The following is a 20,244-nucleotide window of genomic DNA, read 5'->3' on the forward strand; positions in this document are numbered from 1 at the left end:
TGGAAAGAACGCTGTCACAGTTAGTAACACGAGAAAGTAATCAACAAATGTAACAAAATACTGCGTCATCCAGAGTTGGAACAGGACAACATAAGCTCAGCTTGTGCAATGCCAACTCAATTTGGTCACCTCACTGTAAGTAGGATATACCTGCGAAAAGGTGCACAGAAATAATACTAGAATAATTCCGAGAGCAAAGGAGGAGTCCATTAGAAAAAGCTTTAAAAACTGAATTGAGAGTGAATGAAGGTACATAATACCCAGTCCAGAAACAGGCCATTCATCCCAACAGACCTGTACTGGTATTTATTCGATTAGATTCCCTACAGTGTGGAAACAGGCTCTTCAGCCCAACAAGTCCACACTGACCCTCCACCCACCAGACCCATTCCCCTACATTTGCCCCTGCCCCTAACACTGTGGGCAATTTAGCATGGTCAAATCACCTGACCTGCACATTTTTGGACTGTGGGGGGAAACCCACGCAGACACTGGGAGAATGTGCAAACTCCACCCAGTCAGTCGCCTGAAGCGGGAATTGAACCCGGGTCTCTGGTGCTGTGAGGCGGCAGTGCTAACCACTGTGCCACCGTGCTGCCCAAGCTCCTAATCACCCCAAGTCATGTGATTCTACCCATCTTCCATTCCCTTCAGTCTTTGCATTTATCTGACTAATTTTTTATTGCCATTCACGTTAGTCAGTCAACGTTCCCTGACTTCCACACTCTAACGTCTCTCTGGGTAAAGACCCTTATCCTCTGAGTTATTCACTATCTCTCAACAAAGTCACAGAGTCAATACAACACAGAGAATGCTATCTGGTCCATCATACTTACCACCATTTGATTGCTCCATTAAGAGAAATTTAGGAGATTTTAAATTCAACCCAATGAAAGTAAATTTAAGTTAGCCATCCAAGGAAACAAAATAATCTAGCTTAATTTGCCAGGCCATAGTAATGGACATATTGACCTCAGGTGTATTAGATTAGAGGGAGAAAGTGAGGACTGCGGATGCTGGAGGTCAGAGTTGAGAGTGTGGTGCTGGAAAAGCACAGCAGGTCAGGCAACATCCAAGCCGGACTTGCTGAGCTTTTCCAGCACTGCACTCGCGACTGTATTAGAATAGAGTTTGAAGCTGGTCCAGGAATTAGAATAGTAGAAAGATGTGCATTGGTGTATTACAGAATCTTCACTCGACCATGTCTTTTCCGAAACATTTGTCTTCATTATAGCATGTCATTTGTTGGGCCCGGTCGTACAGCCTTATGTTGCAAAACGTGATCTAACCCGATGTTTGGAGAATGATTACCACTTACCTCTACTGATACGTCTCTCTTGGTCTAACTCTCCCTGTCTCTGTGCCTCAAATGTTCTCTGAGTTGTTTCTCTGTCTAGCTTTCTAGGTCTCTCTCTGCTTGTCTGTCTGCAGATCTCATGTGTTCTTCTGTCTGCCCTACTTTCGTTTTTCCCTCCATCTGTCTCATTCATGTTTTTTTGTCCATCTCTCTCCCCTTCTGTATTGCTTTCTTTATCTGTCTCTGTGGTCAGTGTCCATCTCCTTCTCTTTCCCTCTCCTTTCCCTTCCTCACTGTCTCTTATCTCTTAAAAAATGCTTTAAAAGAAGATTCACTGGAAGATTTAGTTGTCAGATGTATGAATGTGTTTGCATTGTTTCAGTGCATATGTGTGTGTGTTAGTGTATGCACATATCTCTCTGTGTAGGTGTATACATTTAGGTGTGTGCATCTATATACGCTTTTTATGTTTGTCTAGGTATTTAGAGTCATAGAGTGCTACACTACAGAAACAGACCCTTCAGCCCAACTCATCAATACCAAACAAGTTTCCTGAACTGAATTGGTCCAACCTGCCTGTTTTTGGCGCATATCCTCTGAACCTTTCCTATCCATGTTCCTGTCCAAATGTTTTTTTAAATATTGTAAGTGTATTTGCCTCTACCACTTCCTCTGACAGTTTGTACCATACACACAACATCCTTGGAGTGAAAATGTTGCCCCTCAGGTCTCTTTTAAATCATGCCCCTCTCACCTTAAATCTATACCCCCTGGCTTTGGACTCTCCCACCGTGGGGAAAAGACTTTGTCTATTCATTGTATCTATGCCCCTCATGATGTCATATACCTCAATAAGGTCAGTTCTCAGTCTCCAGTGCTCCAGGGAAAGAAGTCCCAACCTATCCAACCTCTCCTCATAATTCAAACACTCCTTCTCAGAAACATCCTTGTAAATTGTTTTTGCACCCTTTCAAATGTAACAACATCTTTCTTTTAGGCAAGTTGCCAGAATTGTCTGCAGTATTCAAAATGTGACCTTACCTATGTCTCTTGCAGCTGTAACATGATGTACATATGTCTCCCTCTATCTCTGCCTGTTTACATAGAGTCATAGAGATGTACAGCATGGAAACTGACCCTTTGGTCCAACCTGTCCATGCCGACCAGATATCCCAACCCAATCTAGTCCCACCTGCCAGCACCCGGCCTGTATCCCTCTAAACCCTTCCTATTCATATACCCATCCAAATGCCTCTTAAATGTTGCAATTGTACCAGTCTCCACCACTTCCTCTGGCAGCTCATTCCATCCACCTACCACCCTCTGTGTGAAAAAGTTGCCCCTTACATGTTTTTTTTTGTCTGTGTGGGTATCTTGGTGTGCATGTTTGTGTCTGCAACCTAGATTTTCCTGGTGTTGTGGAGAACCGGTCGCTTATTCAAAATGATGCTGGAATCCCATAGACTCACCCCCATTTTTGATAGATCCTATTCTTTCCCAAGGGGGAAATCAGAAGGCTGGCACAATGGCTCAATGGTTAGCATCGCTGTCTCACTGTGCCAGGTTCGATTCCACCTTGGGACACTGTCTGTGCGGAATTTGTATGTTCGCCCCATGTCTGCATTGGTTTCTTTTGGGTGCCTTGGTTTCCTCCCGTGGTCCAAAGATGTGCAGATTGGGTAGATTGGCTGTGGTAAATTGCGCATCATGCCCAGGGATGTGCAGGCTGGCTAGGCTATGGGAAATGCACGGTACAGGCATAGGATAGGGGGGTGGGTCTGGGTAGGTTGTCGTTCAGAGAATCAGTGTGAACTTGATGGGCTGAATGGCCTACTTCCACCCAATGGGGACTCTGACTCGAGAACCATTTTAATCATTGCCAGCCCCTTTTCACAGAAGCGATGTGCTTATCCCAGAGAGCCTGTAAACCAAATGTTTCAGTTGATATAAATCCTCTAAAAGGAGGGAATATGTCGACGGAACCTTTGGTTGTCAAATTATTTAAATCCCTTGCCCTTGAAAACAAGAAAAGCCAATCTGTGCTTGAGAGTTGAACAAAATCCATGCTTGCAATTTTGATTGATATTTGTCTATTTAACCCTACTGCTAACATGATAATATTGTCACTACATGACTTCTTCCACAACATTTCATATTCCTTATGTTCATATTTGACTGACAGCTCCAAAAGGTTATTGTAGGCTTAGCAGTCATCAGTATGGGATTCTGATGACAATTTTAATTTTAATGAGGTACTTGCTGGGATTTAAATGTATGAACGGGCTTTTTATGTTGTGTAGGAGAAAGTGAGGACTGCAGATGCTGGAGATCAGAGCTGAAAATGTGTTGCTGGAAAGGCGCAGCAGGTCAGGCAGCATCCAAGGAGCAGGAGAATCGACGTTTCGGGCATAAAGAAGGGCTCCTGAAGAAGGGCTCATGCCCAAAACGTTGATTCTCCTGTTTTTTTATATTGTTTAGTCTGAAATAGGAGACCTTAAAGTTTTGTTTTAATTCATCTTAACATGGCCCCTGAGCTGTTTTTAGTGGACACCAAGTAAATTGCAATGGAGGGTGAAAGGGCAAAGGTTGCTATGAGAATGGCATGAGGTTTATAAGGGGGAATGGGGATGAGTGAGGGATCAAACATTGTCAGTAAGTTTTATAGGGGCCATAAGGGGCCACTGAGATAAGTGGAGGAGCATGGAAGGTGTGAGGAGCCAGTGAGTGTGTGGGGGTGGCATGTGTGAGCTTGCATTGGTGTGGATGGGATATGGAGAATGTTGGGGGATTGGGGTTGGAAGGCCTAATATTTGATAAAACAGTGGGTAGTGCCAGAGAACCAAGGCAGGGTTTTGAATTGGCCCAACTTAGCAGTCAGGTGGGTGGGACAGTGAGTCTAGATTCAGTATGCACCTGACCTATAGAACAAACACACTGTGGTCTTCTGTGTGCATATATATTGGTAGGTGTATATGTACGTCTGTATATTTACTTGAGTCTGGATCAGTGTAATTATGCATCGCTTTATGTGTGTATCTGGATGTCCCTGGAATGTGTGTGTGTATATCTTTGTGTATCTATGCATGTATGGGTGCATCTGCATAATGTACATGTGTTTGTCTGTTCACTTGTAGTGTGTGTTTTGAAATATGTGTGTGTGTGTTTATGCAAGTCTGTGTTGTCTTGCAAATCCAGTCTTTCATTTGAAACTCGCACAACTTCACCAGAGATGGGCGCAGATTATTGTCATCTTACAGATCTGGTTTCACTTTCTGTCAGGAAATTTATCAATTTGTTATCAGTCTTTACATTATGCCACTGATGAAACACATTGAACCTTGACTAAATCTATCCTGGAAAACAAATTACAAAATCACATGCCGGTCACTGCACATCACAGTGCACTTGTTCCAGTCATGGATTTTCTCTCAGTCATCGTTTTCTCTTTTGTTTTTTTTAAAAGCTTTATATTCTCAGTTTGCTTCTTTTGCTGATGGTGCTGACTCTCAGTTCCATAAAGGAGCCCAGTCGGCCTTTTCGTGTGTGCCTAGACAGTGGGTGTTAGCGGACTCTCTGACTCTGTAAGACCTGAGCCCACCTTCACCCTAATGGGAGAATGAAGCTATTTGACCCTATCTCAGAGCATCGAGTTAGCTTCGAGAGGATTTCTTGAAACTGCTCACTCCCCGGCCCTTCCCACCATGCCCCACACCTCCACAGATGAAAAACCAAAAAACTGCAGATGCTGGAAATCAGAAACAAAAGCAGAAATTGCTGGAAGAACACAGCAGGTCTACCAGCGTCTGTGGAGAGAAAGCACAGACATAACTCTGCTTTCCCTGCAAGATGAGATCAGTTAACTTTTCTGTTTTATAAATGTGTTTTAATCAAGCTGTTCAGATACGTTGCGGCTCACAGATTAGATTACTTACAGTGTGGAAACAGGCCCTTCGGCCCAACAAGTCCACACCGACCCGCCGAAGCGCATCCCACCCATACCCCTACATTTATCCCTTACCTAACACTACGGGCAATTTAGCATGGCCAATTCACCTGACCTGCACATCTTTAGACTATGGGAGGAAACCGGAGCACCCAGAGGAAACCCACGCAGACACAGGGAGAACGTGCAAACTCCACACAGTCAGTCGCCTGAGGCGGGAATTGAACCCGGGTCTCTGGTGCTGTGAGGCAGCAGTGCTAACCACTGTCCCACTGTGCCGCCCATCTCTGGAACAGATAGGATTTGAACCCAGACCTTCCAGTTCTGAGCTAGGGATACTACCATTGTACTGCGAGAGTGTATTTGTGCCACAATACCCACTCCGAACACCGTTACCAACAGAACCTTTGGATAAGCAGTCTAATTTTGACAGAGTGTATTTATGTTAATCATAGAATCCCTTTGGTGTGGAAACAGGCCATTCCTATACCAACCCTCCAAAGACTCAGCCCTAGACCCCCACTCTACCCCTGTAACCCCACTCATTTCATTTCTGCACATGCGGGATTGGGGAAACCCATCTCGCAGTTGTTTTCTGCTAGCTATGAATATTCAAAACACATCTGCCATCTGACTGATTTACAGCCACTGAACAACATATGGTGGCTCAATGGTTAGCACTGTTACCTCATAGCACTGAGGAACCAGGTTCGATTCCAGCTTTGGTTAATGGTCTGTGTAGAGTTTGCATATTCTTGGTGTCGAGGTGTGTTTCCTCCCACTGTCCAAAGATGTGCAGGTTAGGCGAATTGCCCTGTAATTTCTAGGGGGAGGCAGCTAGGTTAGTTAGCCATGTTAAATGTGGGGTTACAGGGGTAGAGTGGGGGTCTAGGGCTGAGTCTTTGGAGGGTTGGTGTAGGAATGGCCTGTTTCCACACTGGAGGGATTAGAAGTAAAGCTTACTTGTAAAGCACCGAAAAGGTATGGGTAGGAGGGTGCAGCAGATAGACGTAGTGTAGTTAGCAGTGAATTTCTGTCTTGCGTGCAGGTTTAGCAGTGAACATTGAGTTGGAGCAAGTCTCTGATATATTGGCTGAATGATCAATCCCACTAGGTGGAGAACGGTCAGAGATTTCACTGGGGCTGATACTGGGAGGGTGGGGGTGGGATAGTGTCCAGTGACAGGCAGCAAAGAAGTTTCTTACGTTGAACCTTAATGGAATTTACCCCTTGAGAATGTTCAGCTAGCATTAAACAACCAAAACCCTTCACTCTCCCCTTCCAGATAACTTTGTGGTGGACCACAGCTCTTGTGTACGAGCTTGCCCGAGCAATAAGATGGAAGTGGAAGAAAATGGAATCAAAGTGTGCAAACCCTGCACGGACATTTGTCCCAAAGGTAATCTTCATTTTAGTTATGTTTAAACTCCCTATCCCCATCCTTTCGTAGGCCAGAATCCTACCTCATGCGGTGTCAAAAAAGACTGTGGTACATCTGTGAAAAGAATGGTTAAATCTGAACTCCTCTAGGTTTACTCATTGCAATGCACTAACCCATTTCTGATGATGTACGTTCCCAGGTTTTCTCTAGCATTCATACAAGAATGTGAACTCTACTATTGGTCTAATTGACATTACTGAGCTAACTGACCTCTGAAACTGACTCACAGCCACAAGGATCTTTTATAATAGGGTCTGCACTAGACAGAACACACTGAACGTAGTACACAGTGCATTACAGACTCTTCGGCCTTCGATGATGCACCAACCTGTGAAACCAGTCTGAAGCCCATCCAGCCTAAACTATTCCATTTTCATCCATATGTTTATCCAAAGACTATTTAAATGTCCTTAAAGTTGGTGAGTCTGCTACTGAATTAAGGGTCAGGAACAGGAGTGGGCATGGCGCAGAGGGGATTCCTGAGGCCAGTCAATGGGAGGCCAGATTCTGCAACCTATCCAGTTGAGGGTGAAGGCCAAGCTCTGCAGGCTGGAGGAGCACTGGGAGTTCCTGATCCTTTGGATAGCTGACAGCATTACTGCGGGAGGTTGGCACTGCCATTGTAGATGGGCGACTGTGATTTATACAAATGATGCTGCGGCTATAGCTGCCAGGCCATCATTGCAAAGAAGGACCCCCTGGTCAGGATCGCATGTGGTCATTGTTGCAGTCTTCACTGTTGAAGCAAACTTTGTTGGCTATGCCTCTTCAAAGTCAGAATGATGCACGAAGACTGTTGCGTTTATCAATTTTGTCTCAAGTGTCACAATGCTACACAAGGATTGGGTAAACAGTGTTGTGGGTCAGTTAGCTCAGCTGGCTGGATGGCTGGTTTATGCTGCAATGTAACACCAACAGCATGGGTTCAATTCCTACTCTGACTGAGTTTACCATGAAGGTGCCCCCTTCTCAAGCTTATCCATCACCTAAGGTGTAGTGACCCTCAGGTTAAGTCACCATTAGTCATTTGTCTAATGAGAGGGCAGCCCTGCACTTCTCTGGAACTACATTGACTTCACATTTTTTACATAGATAATGCCAATTGGGAAGCTGTGTAGGCATGTCTGACTTGTCGTACTGTTGCTGTGCTCTGACTACAGTCATGGGATTCTATGTCAAATCCTTGCTTGTTGGGAGTAATAAATAGACCGCTACTGAGGATTTACACCATGAAAGCTACATGGGCAATGTACTACATTGAGAAAGCTTTCATTTTGTACTTTAATTGGCTATGCTCTGCAAAAAGCCTTAACACTTTGACCAGCCAACTACCTCTCTTCCCCCTCTGACTTGATCAATTGGAGGCCAACTTCAGAGTACGTTGAAGATAATTGTCCCAAAGCCAAAGTCAGGTTGAGACAGTCACAGAATAAGTAGAGGCTGGAATAGTGGAGAAGGTGGTCCAATGTTGTACTAGGTCAATCTACTGTCTGGGCAAGTCATACCAACCAGATGATTCTGGGTTGAAATCTGTGATTGAACTTTGTGCTCCAGGGCTAAGAAGGAGTCATTTTCTAGAGCACTCTGAGCAAAGTGGAGCTTAAGTGAGGATGGGATTGACTTTAGTCCTTAGCTGGGGCAGTTATGGTTAACATGCTGTGAAACTGGCCTGCAGTTGATCTTTAAAAAGGGATAGTCAAAAACGAGAGACTGCCCTTGTGCTCATTGACAAACCATGTGGCTCTCAGGGCACCTGTATCACCAGCATTGTCATGGCTAAGCTCTTTCTGAGTGATGGAGCTAAATTTTCATCCGTTTCCAAAGGCATGATAAGGGATATATACCTCCTGTATGTAACACACTTGCTTATTCCCTGGAAGACTTTGGCAAATTCTGTAACTCTCCAGCAGATCAGGGAACTCAATCAATAACTCTCTCGGGTGGATGTGAAAGCTTCAGACACTTTTTTGCAAAGGAGATCAATTCCCTTCCCTGCACACTGATCAATCCTGATCCTTTGACCAACGTTACCCGAACATAGATTCTCTGATTTTTATGCCATTGCATTTTGTGGGATCCTGCTGCACTCAGATTGTCCACTGTCTCTCCCACCTTGCAATGGTGGCTTCTCTTCAAAAAGTATTCAACTGGTACTTTGCGACATTGTGAGGTTGTGAAAGACTCGATTATAAATGCGAGTCTTTCTTTGCCATTTCTGATACAACTCCCTGAAACCGAGGCTCTCACCTGTACTGCTGCATCTTCATTCTGCACGTGTCATTGCAAGTGCCACCAATTCCCGACTGAAAGTCAGACTTCAAAGAGCATTTGCAATTAATTGCAGATGCCCGATTCAGTTTAAGTGAATTTAATTCCTGAAAGCCTTTATCATATTGAAGGATAATCTATATGATTCCATCAAGTTAACCTCTTGCCACCAGCCTCTCCAGGGTATTTGCTTCCGGATCACAGAATCCCTACAGTGTGGAAGCAGGCCATTTGGCCCATCGAGTCCACAGACCCTCCGATTAGCTCCCCACCCAGCCCCATTCACCCTATCCTATCCCTCTATCCCCACATTTCCCATGGCTAACTCCTACCTACCCTGCACATCCCTGGACACTATGGGCAATTTAGCCTGGCCAATCCACCTAACCTGCACACCTTTGGACTGTGGGAGGAAATCGGAGCACCCGGAGGAAACTAACACAGGCACTGAGAGAATGTGCAAACTTTGCACAGGCAGCCACCCAAGGGTGGCATTAAACCCGGGTCCCTGGTGCTGTGAGGCCATTGTGCCACCGTGCCATCCCACACGGGCAGGATGCAGTCAGCACATACTGCCACCAGAATGGTTTAAGCATCTCATCTTGACAATCATGTGGGTATCAAACACACTTCTGATTCTGCCACCCAAGGCTGAGATTCTTGAGAAACCCTGCTGCAGGTTAGGTCTAGCCGTGCACACAAATACCTGAGCACCGGGTCCCTGACGCTGTGAGGCAGCAGTGCTAACCGCTGAGCCACCGATTGAATTACTTTGTGAAGTCGAAGGAGTGTATGGTCATTTCAGGTTAGAAACTGTTTTCTGAATTTATAGTATAGCCATAGCTGCCAGTGTACAGAACAGATGGACTGTTCCAAAATAGATGCGTGACAATTGGCTGTTAAACAGATACCTGAGTTTTGGTTGCCATTTTGACAACAATCCAAATTTAACCAATTAATTAAAATTATACCCAGGATACTAAAACCCCACTGAGTTTGAATTTATTGTGTTGACAACATTGGACCAGAGAGAGGGAATGATTGGGGGTATAAAACAAGGGCATTTTGAAAATGACCCAGTGCCATGCAATGAAATGAAGCTCTTGCTGACAAAGAGATCTCAGAAGGCACAATCTGTTTTCCTGTAAAAGCAGTAAAAAATAAACAGACGACCCAGGGAGAAGACAGCAGAATCAGAACGATGGAAGGAAGTAACAGGAAACCAGGAGGAAGACAGCGTAAGAGACTGTGTGGACTTGAGATTAAGTTAATGTAACGGTTAATAATTGTGTTATTGGAGCAGCATTTTTACAGAGTTGGGGTCAGACAGTAATTAGTTAAGAATTGGGGCTTTGATTTGTTGCTAGTTTTTTGTTTAGTATTCACAGTTAGAGTGAGAAAAGTAAATTATCTTTTTCTTTGAACAGTGGAAATCAGGGGTTTTCTTTCACCCACTCATACTTTTGACATATTACAAGGTGAGGCACGCTTTTCTGGATGTTTTAGTTTTAATTTGTAGAGGGGTTTGACCTCTACGTTGTAAGAGTTATGCTGGAGCAACTTTTGTGCCCAGGTTATGGAAGGGAGAGCAGAGGTTAAGTTAGGGTTTAGTTTGACATTCAGCCTGAAAGACTATGCTTCCGATATTGTAGCATTGCCTCCGTGCAGCCTGGGTCATTTCTGTCTGGTGAAATGTGGTTGACTTGAAGGCAAGACAGTGAGCATTGAGTCATGGATGTCGCACAGTGAAAACGCAACAGACAATGAAGTGCTTGCACCATGGGTCCATGCGTTGACATGAGTGAATGAGTAAAGGTCACAACATTTGCCTGGTGTCTTCCCTATTTATCACAGATCCCTGACACATGTCTCCCATAGGAAATCTGAGTGCGCATGGTGCTATGCAGTGTTGCCCACAGCGTCCTCAATTCTTGGCTCTTTCACCACAATCGGATTATCTGGGCAGCAAAGAGATCGTCTGCATTTGGAAAACGAACCCCCTCCCCCACTTTCCTGTTGTTACCATGCCCTCATTTTTCAGTCAATGCCATTTCAACAGCTCCTCCTTCTTATCCTCTCTTTCACAGCTTGCGATGGAATTGGAACTGGAAGCTTGCAGATGGCGAAAACCGTGGACTCGAGCAACATCGACAAGTTTATGAACTGCACCAAAATCAATGGAAACCTTATATTTCTCATCACTGGCATTGAAGGGTATGTATTTACATCAAATGGCTTTGTTCACCCAGAGGCCTGATACTGGCTTCACTTTGGAGGGTGCATATAGTCTGAGAAATCATTACATGGCTAGGGAAAAAAAACCCAAATGAGTTGCTCCAAGTGTTATGAAGGTCTAAGGGGTAATGTGCCTTTAAGAGAGTTGAAGGACTTGGCAAGCGCTCAGAGTGCTGAAGAATTTACAAGGTAACATTTGGTCTAGCAGCTAGCAGTACCTGCGTTGCTATGATACAAAACAAAATTCAAATTCGGCCAATCAGTTTAAATTAAACCCCAAAGTACCAAACTCCAGTCAAGTTTGAATTTAGTATTTTGACAATATTAACACCAATGAAATGATCTGATGCTTTGGGGTATAAAACAGAAAAAAAAATGAACAGTTGGAGGAGAACTGCCATGCCACCAACCTATGCAGACAGCCCAGAGAATAGCTCTCTTAAAGGTACCTTTATCTATCAATGACCTGTGACTCAGAAACCCTGAGAAGAAGAAAAGAAGACAGAGGAAGATACCAAGAGAAGATTCGACAGCTGGCTGGTTTTTGGAATTTGAAATTTTCTGTAAATCTTAATTGAGGGTTTTATCAAACTAGTATCATCGAGGGGAAGGTAAAAGATAGGTTTAGTTAAATGAGTTGTAAATAGTTAGTTAATTATTCTCTGTTAGACTTTTACAAAATAAGTTTTACTTTAGTGACTTTTGGGATGGTTCTTTGCCTCTCGAATTTTAATAGATTACAGCATGGGGTGAATCTTTTCTGTGTATCAGGTTTAAGTTAGCAGAAGGATTTACCCTGTGTCGTAATACAAGCACTTTAACTTTGAAATATTAAGCCAATATTGGGGTCACAGTTTGCCGGATTGGCAATGTAAAACAAACAGTGTTGAATCTAGTTTCTGTTACACGTTGCACCTCACAATCAATTTGATCAGAGACTGCAGAGAGTAAATTGGGCACTGGATGTGTAGCCATTGTATTTTCCTGTACAAGTGAACTATTATCTGTCCAATATATTTGATACTTTTACACACCTATATCTGCCCAGTATCTTTCCTGACATCAATCGGGTTTCTTTCCTTCCATTTAATGGGTGTATATGGTCTGGAAAAGGTCATCCATCTCCAACACACAATTCTTTCATGGTCTCAGACTGTGGTCAGCCATGTGCCAGAGACTAGCACATTCTGGTAGAGCTCCTTCCTGTATCCAGCTGCATGCAGTTCTGAGAGGATCATGCTTTGTCTCCCAATGGAGTATGGGGATACATAATGGAGCAGTTGAAACTTTGGAAATGGTTATGAGTGACATTGGTGAGAGGCCTGCTATCTGTTTTCTTGCCTATAAACTGTTGTGGTCAAGCAGCCAAAAAGAAGGAAGAAAAATTTCAGCTGTAAGACAGTACCTTCCCTGAGGTCACTCTACTGAAGCTGATATCCATCACCAAGGTCACTGTTTATTTACACTTGAACAGTCCTTGACTATGATACTGCCTCATACTGAGTCTGGCACCAGAGTGACAGTATCCGTGACACTCAAACTTTTTTTATGTCAGCCAGGGCTCCCTGATTAGAGCAGATTATGTAATTAATGGTAGGGCCTTGGGTAGTGTTGTAGAACGGAGGGACTTAGCAGTTCGGGTACATAATTCTTGGAAGTTTGCATCACATGTCGACATGATGGTTAAAAAGGCATTTAGCACACTTGCCTTTATTACTTTAAGCATAGGAATTGGGAACACATGTTAACATTGTACAGGACATTGGTGAGGTCTTTTCTGGAGTGACTGTATCCAGGTCTCGTTACCCAGTTAAAGAATGGATATATTAAGCTAGAGAGGGTCAGAAGAGATTTACCAGGACGTTGCTGGGTATGGAAGGTTTGAGTCATAAAGAAAGGGCGCTAAGGTTGGAACATTTCACTGGAGTGTAGGAGGTTGAGAGATGACCATCTTGAGGTTTCGAAGATCATGAGGGGTATGGATTGGGTTAATGGCAGGTATCTTTTCCCTAGGATGGCAGATTTCAACATTTTACCTTCTTCTTAAGTTGAGAGGAGAAAGATTTTAAAAAAGACATGAGAGTGGTTCATGAACATCCTGAGGAAATGGTGGATGTGGGCACAGTTACAAATGTTTAAGACACTGAGATAAGTACATGAATAAAAAGGGTTTGGAGGGAAATGGGCTAGGAGCAGGCAAATGGGACTAGTTTATTTGGAGATTATGTTCAGCATGCACAAATCGGACCCAAGGGTCTGTTTCCATGCTGTTTGACTCGATGAATGTTATTAATAGTCCCAATCAGGGAACTCATATGCTATGATGTCCAGCTGGCTGACCTCATTACATTCCCCAGTAAATATATTCCACAGCAAGCTGCAATTCCCACATACTCCTCAGAAGCCCTTGATTCTGAGAGGCTGAAAATCTGCCTACCTCTATTTGTAGGGTTACCTACAAACCTCAAGGGAAGAGAATTCTAAAGATTCATAAGTCTTGGGGGTGAGGGCGTCATGGTGGCTTGTAATTAGCACTGCTGCCTGACAGTGCCAGGTACTCGGGTTCAATTCCCGCCTTGGGCAACTGTCTGTGTGGAGTTTGCACCTTCTCCCCCGTGGTTATGTGGGTTTCTTCCAGGTGCTCTGGTTTCCTCCCACACTCCAAAGATGAGCAGCTCAGATGAATTGGTCATGCTAAATTGCCCATAGTATTAGGTGCATTAGTCAAGGGTAAATATAGGGTAGGGGAATGGGTCTGGGTGGGTTGCTCTTCGGAGGGTCATAGTGGACTTGTTGGACCAAAGGGCCTGTTTCCATACTGTAGGGAATCTAATCTCTGGGTGAAGTTCTTTGTCCTCAGTCCAGTCTGAAATTTCTGACCTATTGGGTGAGTGAGGGGGGAATTTAATGTTTCTCATTGAAGATTCTTGTAATTCATGTCTTGTCTGAATTGCTGGGCAGGAATAACACATTACCCAGGGCTGTTTTTCAATTTGTTCATCTCCAAGTTGCTAGGGTTTTCGCACTCATTAAGTTGCCCACTGGGGAGAGCGGATGTGAAAGGTTTTAAAGTGATTGGTTGAAAGAATAGAGTGCAGATATGGAAAACCTTTTTCAGCTAGGGCGGTATATGGGCCTGGAATTCACTGCCTGAAAGGGCAAGTGGAGACAACAAGCCTCAATGCATTTGATGTGTACCTCACGTACCAGGGGCTTACAGACTGGATGCTGGGTTGAGAAATATGGTTGGGTGGCTTGTTTTTGGCTGGCACAGACTTGAGGTGCCAAGTGGCATAAGCATACTAAGACCCTGCGAGTGATCTGCCAAAGCTGAGCTGAGAATCTCGGATTCATCAGAGTTCGCCAGACCATTCCCCTGCCAATGACAATGGGCGAGCTAAGCAGAACTCAGTTTACACAATGAACTCTGAGAAAGTGGATGTGACCCACCAGTCGCTTGTCACCTTCTGCATGGTCCAAAGCATTCCAGATTCCTTTACCCTGCTACTCCAGGACATTTCTGCAGGAGTTCCTCAGGGTAGGGTCCTAAGCCCAATCACCTTCAGCTGCTTCATCAATGACCTTGCGTCCATTTGGGATGTTCCCTGATGATTGCAAAACATTCACGACTCCTCAGACACAGCCAGTGTTCAAAAGCAACAAGATCTGGACAATCATCCAGGTTGGACTGACAAGTTGCTAATAACATTCACACCACACAAATGCCAGACATTAATTGTCTCCCATAAGAGATAACCCCACCACTGTGTCTTGACATTCAGTAGTGGTACCATCACTGAATCCCACTATTGACATCCTGGTGGTTACCATTGACCGGAAACTCAGCTGAACTCGCAATACAAATAGTGTCTACAAGAGCAGGTCAGAGGTTAGGAATACTGTGGTGAGTATCACTTCCTGACCCACAAAATCTGTCCATCTACAAGGACAAGTCAGGATTGAGATGGAATATTGTCCATTTGCCTGGATGAGTGTAGGTCCAACAATACTGAAGAGGTTTGATGCCCATCCAGGACAAAGTAGCTTAACTAGTACCCCATCCACAAACACCCACTCCTTCCACCACTGACACTCAGTAGCAGCTGTATTATCTACAAGTTGCCCTACAGATATTTACCAAAGATCCTTAGACTGCACCATATTACCATTCCTCACTGTCACTGGGTTCAATCCTGGGACTCCCTCCCTAACAGCTTTGTGGGTTCAAGAAGGCAGCTCACCACCACCTTCTCAAGGGCAAATAGGACCGAGTTGGCTCAGCTAGCATCACCACCATCCCATGAGTGAATTAAAACAAAATGTTTTAAAACAAAAATTGCTTCAGCCCAGAATGCAGCAACCGCTCCTAAAGAGCTTCAGTTTTTTTTTCTTCAGCTGATAATTGAAGCAAAAATATTACATTGACAGGTCAGGATAATTTGATTCAGGTACGTTTTAAGCAGTTGATGGCACACATTTTAAATTAACTCTGACAGGCTTCAGTCTCCAACCACGAAAGCGAATGATGAAGGTGAAATAATCTCCCGGACGATATAAGTAAAATGCCAAACATGAAGATATTCTTCTAAAACTGTAATTTCTTTGTAATTGTAAAATTGTAATTGTAAACTTGTAATTTGTGAATTATCTGCCACATTTAATCAATATTTGTTTTGGGTATGTCAATAACCTGACTTGATGTTGTGTGGTAACCCAGTGGCATTGACGTTGAATAGCAATACAATCATTTGCTTGAATTCCTCTGTGGAAATTTGTGAAGTTAATACTACATCTGGTAATTTGTGGGTAAACATGTTTGTGCTTGTTGTAACATGCCTTAATAGTTTGCTCATATTTTTCAAGGAAAAGAACCTGACCTCAAACCCCCCTGCTTGATCTAGCCTATGCATGACTGCAATCCCACATGAGTGGTTAAGCCTTTAGAATCACAGAAGTCAACAGCCCAGAAAAAGGCCTTTCAGCTCATCCTGTTCATGCCAGTCACAAACAGCCCACCCAACTATTCAAATCCTATTTTCCATCACTTGACCCATCACCGTGTATGCCTTGGAGCCTATATGCTTCTTAAGTAACACAAGAGTGTCTCCTTCTATCACCTTACTGGCAGTGAGTTCCACATACCCACCACCCTCTGGAAAAATTATTTTTCTCACCTGTCCTCTACATCTTCTTCCTCGCCATCAACAGAAAAAGTCTCCTCCCTTCTACACTGTCTGCACCCCTTGTAGTTTTGCACAATTCAGTCATGTCCCCTCTCAATGTCCTCTAAGGAAAACAACCACATCTGTCCAATCTTTCTTCATAACTGAAACTCTCCAGCAACATCATGGTAAATCTCCTCTACACCCTCTCCAGTGCAATCCCCTCCAATCTATAATGTAGGTTCCAGAACTGGACAGAATACTCTAGCTATGACCTAACCAATGTTGTATTCTGTTCCAACATAAACTCCCTGCTGTTAACTGTACGTCTCAGCTAATAAAGGCATTTATCTGATATATCTTCTTAACCACGCTATCCAACCATCCCGATACCTCAAGGGACTGGTGTCCATGCTCAATAATGTTCCTCTGATCCTCCGTAATTCCCAAAATCCTACCATTTTTCATGTACTCCCTTGCATTGTTTTGTCCTGTCCAAGTGAATCACTTTAGATTGATCCTGATTGAATTCCATTTGCTGCTGATCTGCCTATCTCACCAGCCCATCTATCTCCTCCTGTAGTCTGAGTCTATCCTAATCATTGTTTCCCACCTCCACCAATATTTGAATCACCTGTGAACTTATTGATCAAGCCTCCTACATTCAAGTCCAAATCATTTACATCAACCACAAATAACAAGGGCCCCAACTCTGACCCCTGTGAGACCCTACTGGACACAGACGTCCAGTCAGAAGAGCACCAACAGGATTTCTGATTGATGTAATTTAAAACTTTACCCCTTCTAAAATCACCACATGCATGCATTTGCACACATATAAAGGAAAACAAACACAAGCTTTATGAGTGGAAGAAAAAGCAAGTAGTCAGGGGAACACAGTTCCATGCTTCCACTTAAAAACAACGAATCTAGATGCATTGGTTTCACTCCTTTTCTCCTCTGTGATGACGCCTCATTGTTATTTGTACAGTGATGATCAGTCTTTGGTTCACTGATTTTTTTTGTTTCCTGTGAGCTTTAATATTTTTGCTGTCAGCAAGTATGAATGTAATTTTTCCTGCTTTTTGGACAGAGAGTTAGAGAAGACAGTTTTTCAGAGCAGTGGAACAGAGAGACCAAAGCAGTTGATCCAACAATCTCTTGGGTCTTCTCTGTTTTCATTCCCTCTCACAGGGTCTGTGTTAACCTGCAACCTGATCAGTCAGAGGCTGTTTCTACTCTTTTAAACTGAAATAAAGCCCCCTTCCCATTGAACACTGCCAGGACAGGATGTAGTACAGCTGCCTCTACTCTGTGAAACAGGAAGTTAGGCAAAAAAAAAATCAACAGTTTCTGTTGGGGCACTGCAACAATAGAAAACACAAATGAACAGTTTAACAGATTATTTAACAAAACAAAAACTCATTAAATTCAAATAACATTTTGTGTGGTGATGATGCCCACCAGCCCCTGCAGTGCTCACCGGTTTCTGAAGGCCTCTGACGTCCCGGTGAGCTCTACGTGCGCCCTCTTCAGGAACACCCGAGTATAGACAACTGTTTCTGTCCGCTGAGCTCCCCTGAACCCACAATAACTAGTGCCAATTTGAAAAGCCAATCAAAAGACCGTCTCTGGACAGAGATTGCCCTGAACGCACTGAGGATGCACCACTTCATCCGAGTGTAGTATCTCCAAAAGTAAAAAATCCTTAGAAAGGTACAAGCCGACCTTTGTGGCCCCCTCTTTTTAATACATTGCAATTTTTTCTGATTTTCAGCCTCCACTCCAATATAAAATAAAGAATGTATTCTGTTACACAGTGTTCTGTCGTCTCCCTTCCCATGATTTCAGCATTCTTGTATCCTCACAATGAACAGTTTAACAGATTATTTAACAAAACAAAAACTCATTAAATTCAAATAACATTTTGTGTGGTGATGATGCCCACCAGCCCCTGCAGTGCTCACTGGTTTCTGAGGGCCTCTGAAGTCCCGGTGAGCTCTACGTGCGCCCTCTTCAGGAACACCCGAGTATAGACACAATGTCCTCCTGATGAAGGGCTTATGCCCGAAACGTCGAATTTCCTGTTCCTTAGATGCTGCCTAACCTGCTGTGCTTTAACCAGCAACACATTTTCAGCTCCTCACAACTCTGGCCTCTTAAGCATTTGCCAAAAGCTTTATTCTACTGTTGGCTTCAGTGTTCAAGGGGTCCCAAAACTCTGAAATTCCTTCTCCCTACGTCTCTCTCTCCCTATTTCTCCAAGGCCCTTCCCTCCGTAAAGAAACTTTAAAACCCACTATTTCAGCAAGCTTTCATTCACCTGTCCCTAAACCTCCTCCAAGGTTAGTGCCAATTTTTTTTTTTGATCGCTCTTTGGTGACCTGCTTTGGGATGTCCTATTGTGTGAAAGGTGCTTTTTTAAATGTGAGGTGTTGAAGCCCAAAGGGGTCTTGTTGTAGCCTCTGACTCGAAACTTAGCACCTCAGGCTCTGTTGCAGCCCTTCAGCAGTTGCACTGAAGTTTCTGCCTGCTCTTTAACTCACAGCCTTCTGAACCAGAAATGTTGTCAGCTGAGCCAAGGCTGACACATATGCACATTATGTAGATTTGCGTTTCCACTGGAGAGATTCATCTATCAAGCATAAATCGAGAATTCAGGGCTAGAAGGCAAATTCATATTTGTGCCAAAGTTCCAGATGTATGTCCCTGGCATGAGAAACTCAATATTAAGAGTACCTTTTTGGAAATTCATGTCTGAAGGTTAATGACCTTTACACAACAAGAGATGTATTTGTTACATCACATGGTTTGTTTCTTTCAATACTAGGGAAGCAACATCAAGTGTACCACTGAGTTACTCGTCTATTTCCCATTGCACTTATGGCCTAATTCTTTGGTTTCACATGTTGAAGCTTATTTTGAGTAGTGGATTTTGAGCTGTCAACATTATTGGTCTTATGGCTTTCTCGAAGATATAATTGATGTTTGTTAATATTTAAACCTCAAATAATTAAGCAATGTGTGAGAGATGTGACCATGCTGTGAAGGTGCTATATGAATGCAAGCTGCTGTTGCTGGCTTCTGAGACAACCGTTCAACAGAACTGGCTTTTATTTCTTTGCAGTGACCCGTATCATAATATCGCTGCTCTGGATCCTGAAAAGCTGAATGTTTTCCGTACAGTCCGAGAGATAACAGGTAGTGAAATCAGGGCAAGTTTCTTCTTCTTTAACACCTTACTTTACAGCCTTTCGGAAACAATTTGTGTCACAATGAATCTGCTATTACTAGAAGGAAAGAATTACCTTTTCATCGATGATCCATCCATTTGTCTCTTCCTGCCTCACAATCCATTCTTGCTACTGAATTGGTCATTTCAGCCCATCAATACCAACCACTTGCATGTTCTTCCACAGTAGCTCTCTTGCTCCTTGGGCAAAAGTAAAATTTGTTCGACATCCCTTCTCCCACCTAAATTCCCACATATTTCGCTCAGCGTCCCCTAATATTTGAGCCTTTCATCTTGCATTTGTCTTTAACGATAAGTCATGATCAGTCATACCCTGATTCAGATTTTTATTTCAACCTCTCTCGATCTGAAGCTAATGCCCACAGGAAATGCCCTGTCTGTGGGACGTTCTCTAGCAGTAGCTCTCAAAGTATACTTTACAAATGCCCAAAATACAACACATTGAAGTCCAACACAGGAACCAAACCCACACAAAAGAACAGGCCAGGGCACATATCCCTGCCATAATCATGATGTCACATAACTAGACTGATTGCCATGTACAAATTGTCATGAATGTGAGAACCACATTGGAGTTTCCTAAGCAATCTTTGTTACTGTTGCAATGCACAACTCTTGTGGCTCAGTGGATAGTGTCTGTGCCTC

General features: G+C 43.6%; 1 protein-coding gene across 1 annotated transcript in view; it reads left to right on the top strand.

Moving 5' to 3' along the window:
• Positions 1-20,244, top strand: part of LOC132817270 (receptor tyrosine-protein kinase erbB-4-like) — a 956,628-nt gene that overhangs the window by 647,954 nt on the left and 288,430 nt on the right. The window contains exons 8-10 of the mRNA XM_060827652.1: positions 6,526-6,639; positions 11,037-11,163; positions 19,474-19,547. Coding sequence (XP_060683635.1) covers positions 6,526-6,639; positions 11,037-11,163; positions 19,474-19,547 — 315 coding nt within the window. The remainder of the gene's footprint in view (positions 1-6,525; positions 6,640-11,036; positions 11,164-19,473; positions 19,548-20,244) is intronic.

The sequence above is a fragment of the Hemiscyllium ocellatum genome, chromosome 7 (genome assembly GCF_020745735.1).
Source record: "Hemiscyllium ocellatum isolate sHemOce1 chromosome 7, sHemOce1.pat.X.cur, whole genome shotgun sequence".
NCBI classification, from domain to species: Eukaryota; Metazoa; Chordata; class Chondrichthyes; order Orectolobiformes; family Hemiscylliidae; genus Hemiscyllium; species Hemiscyllium ocellatum.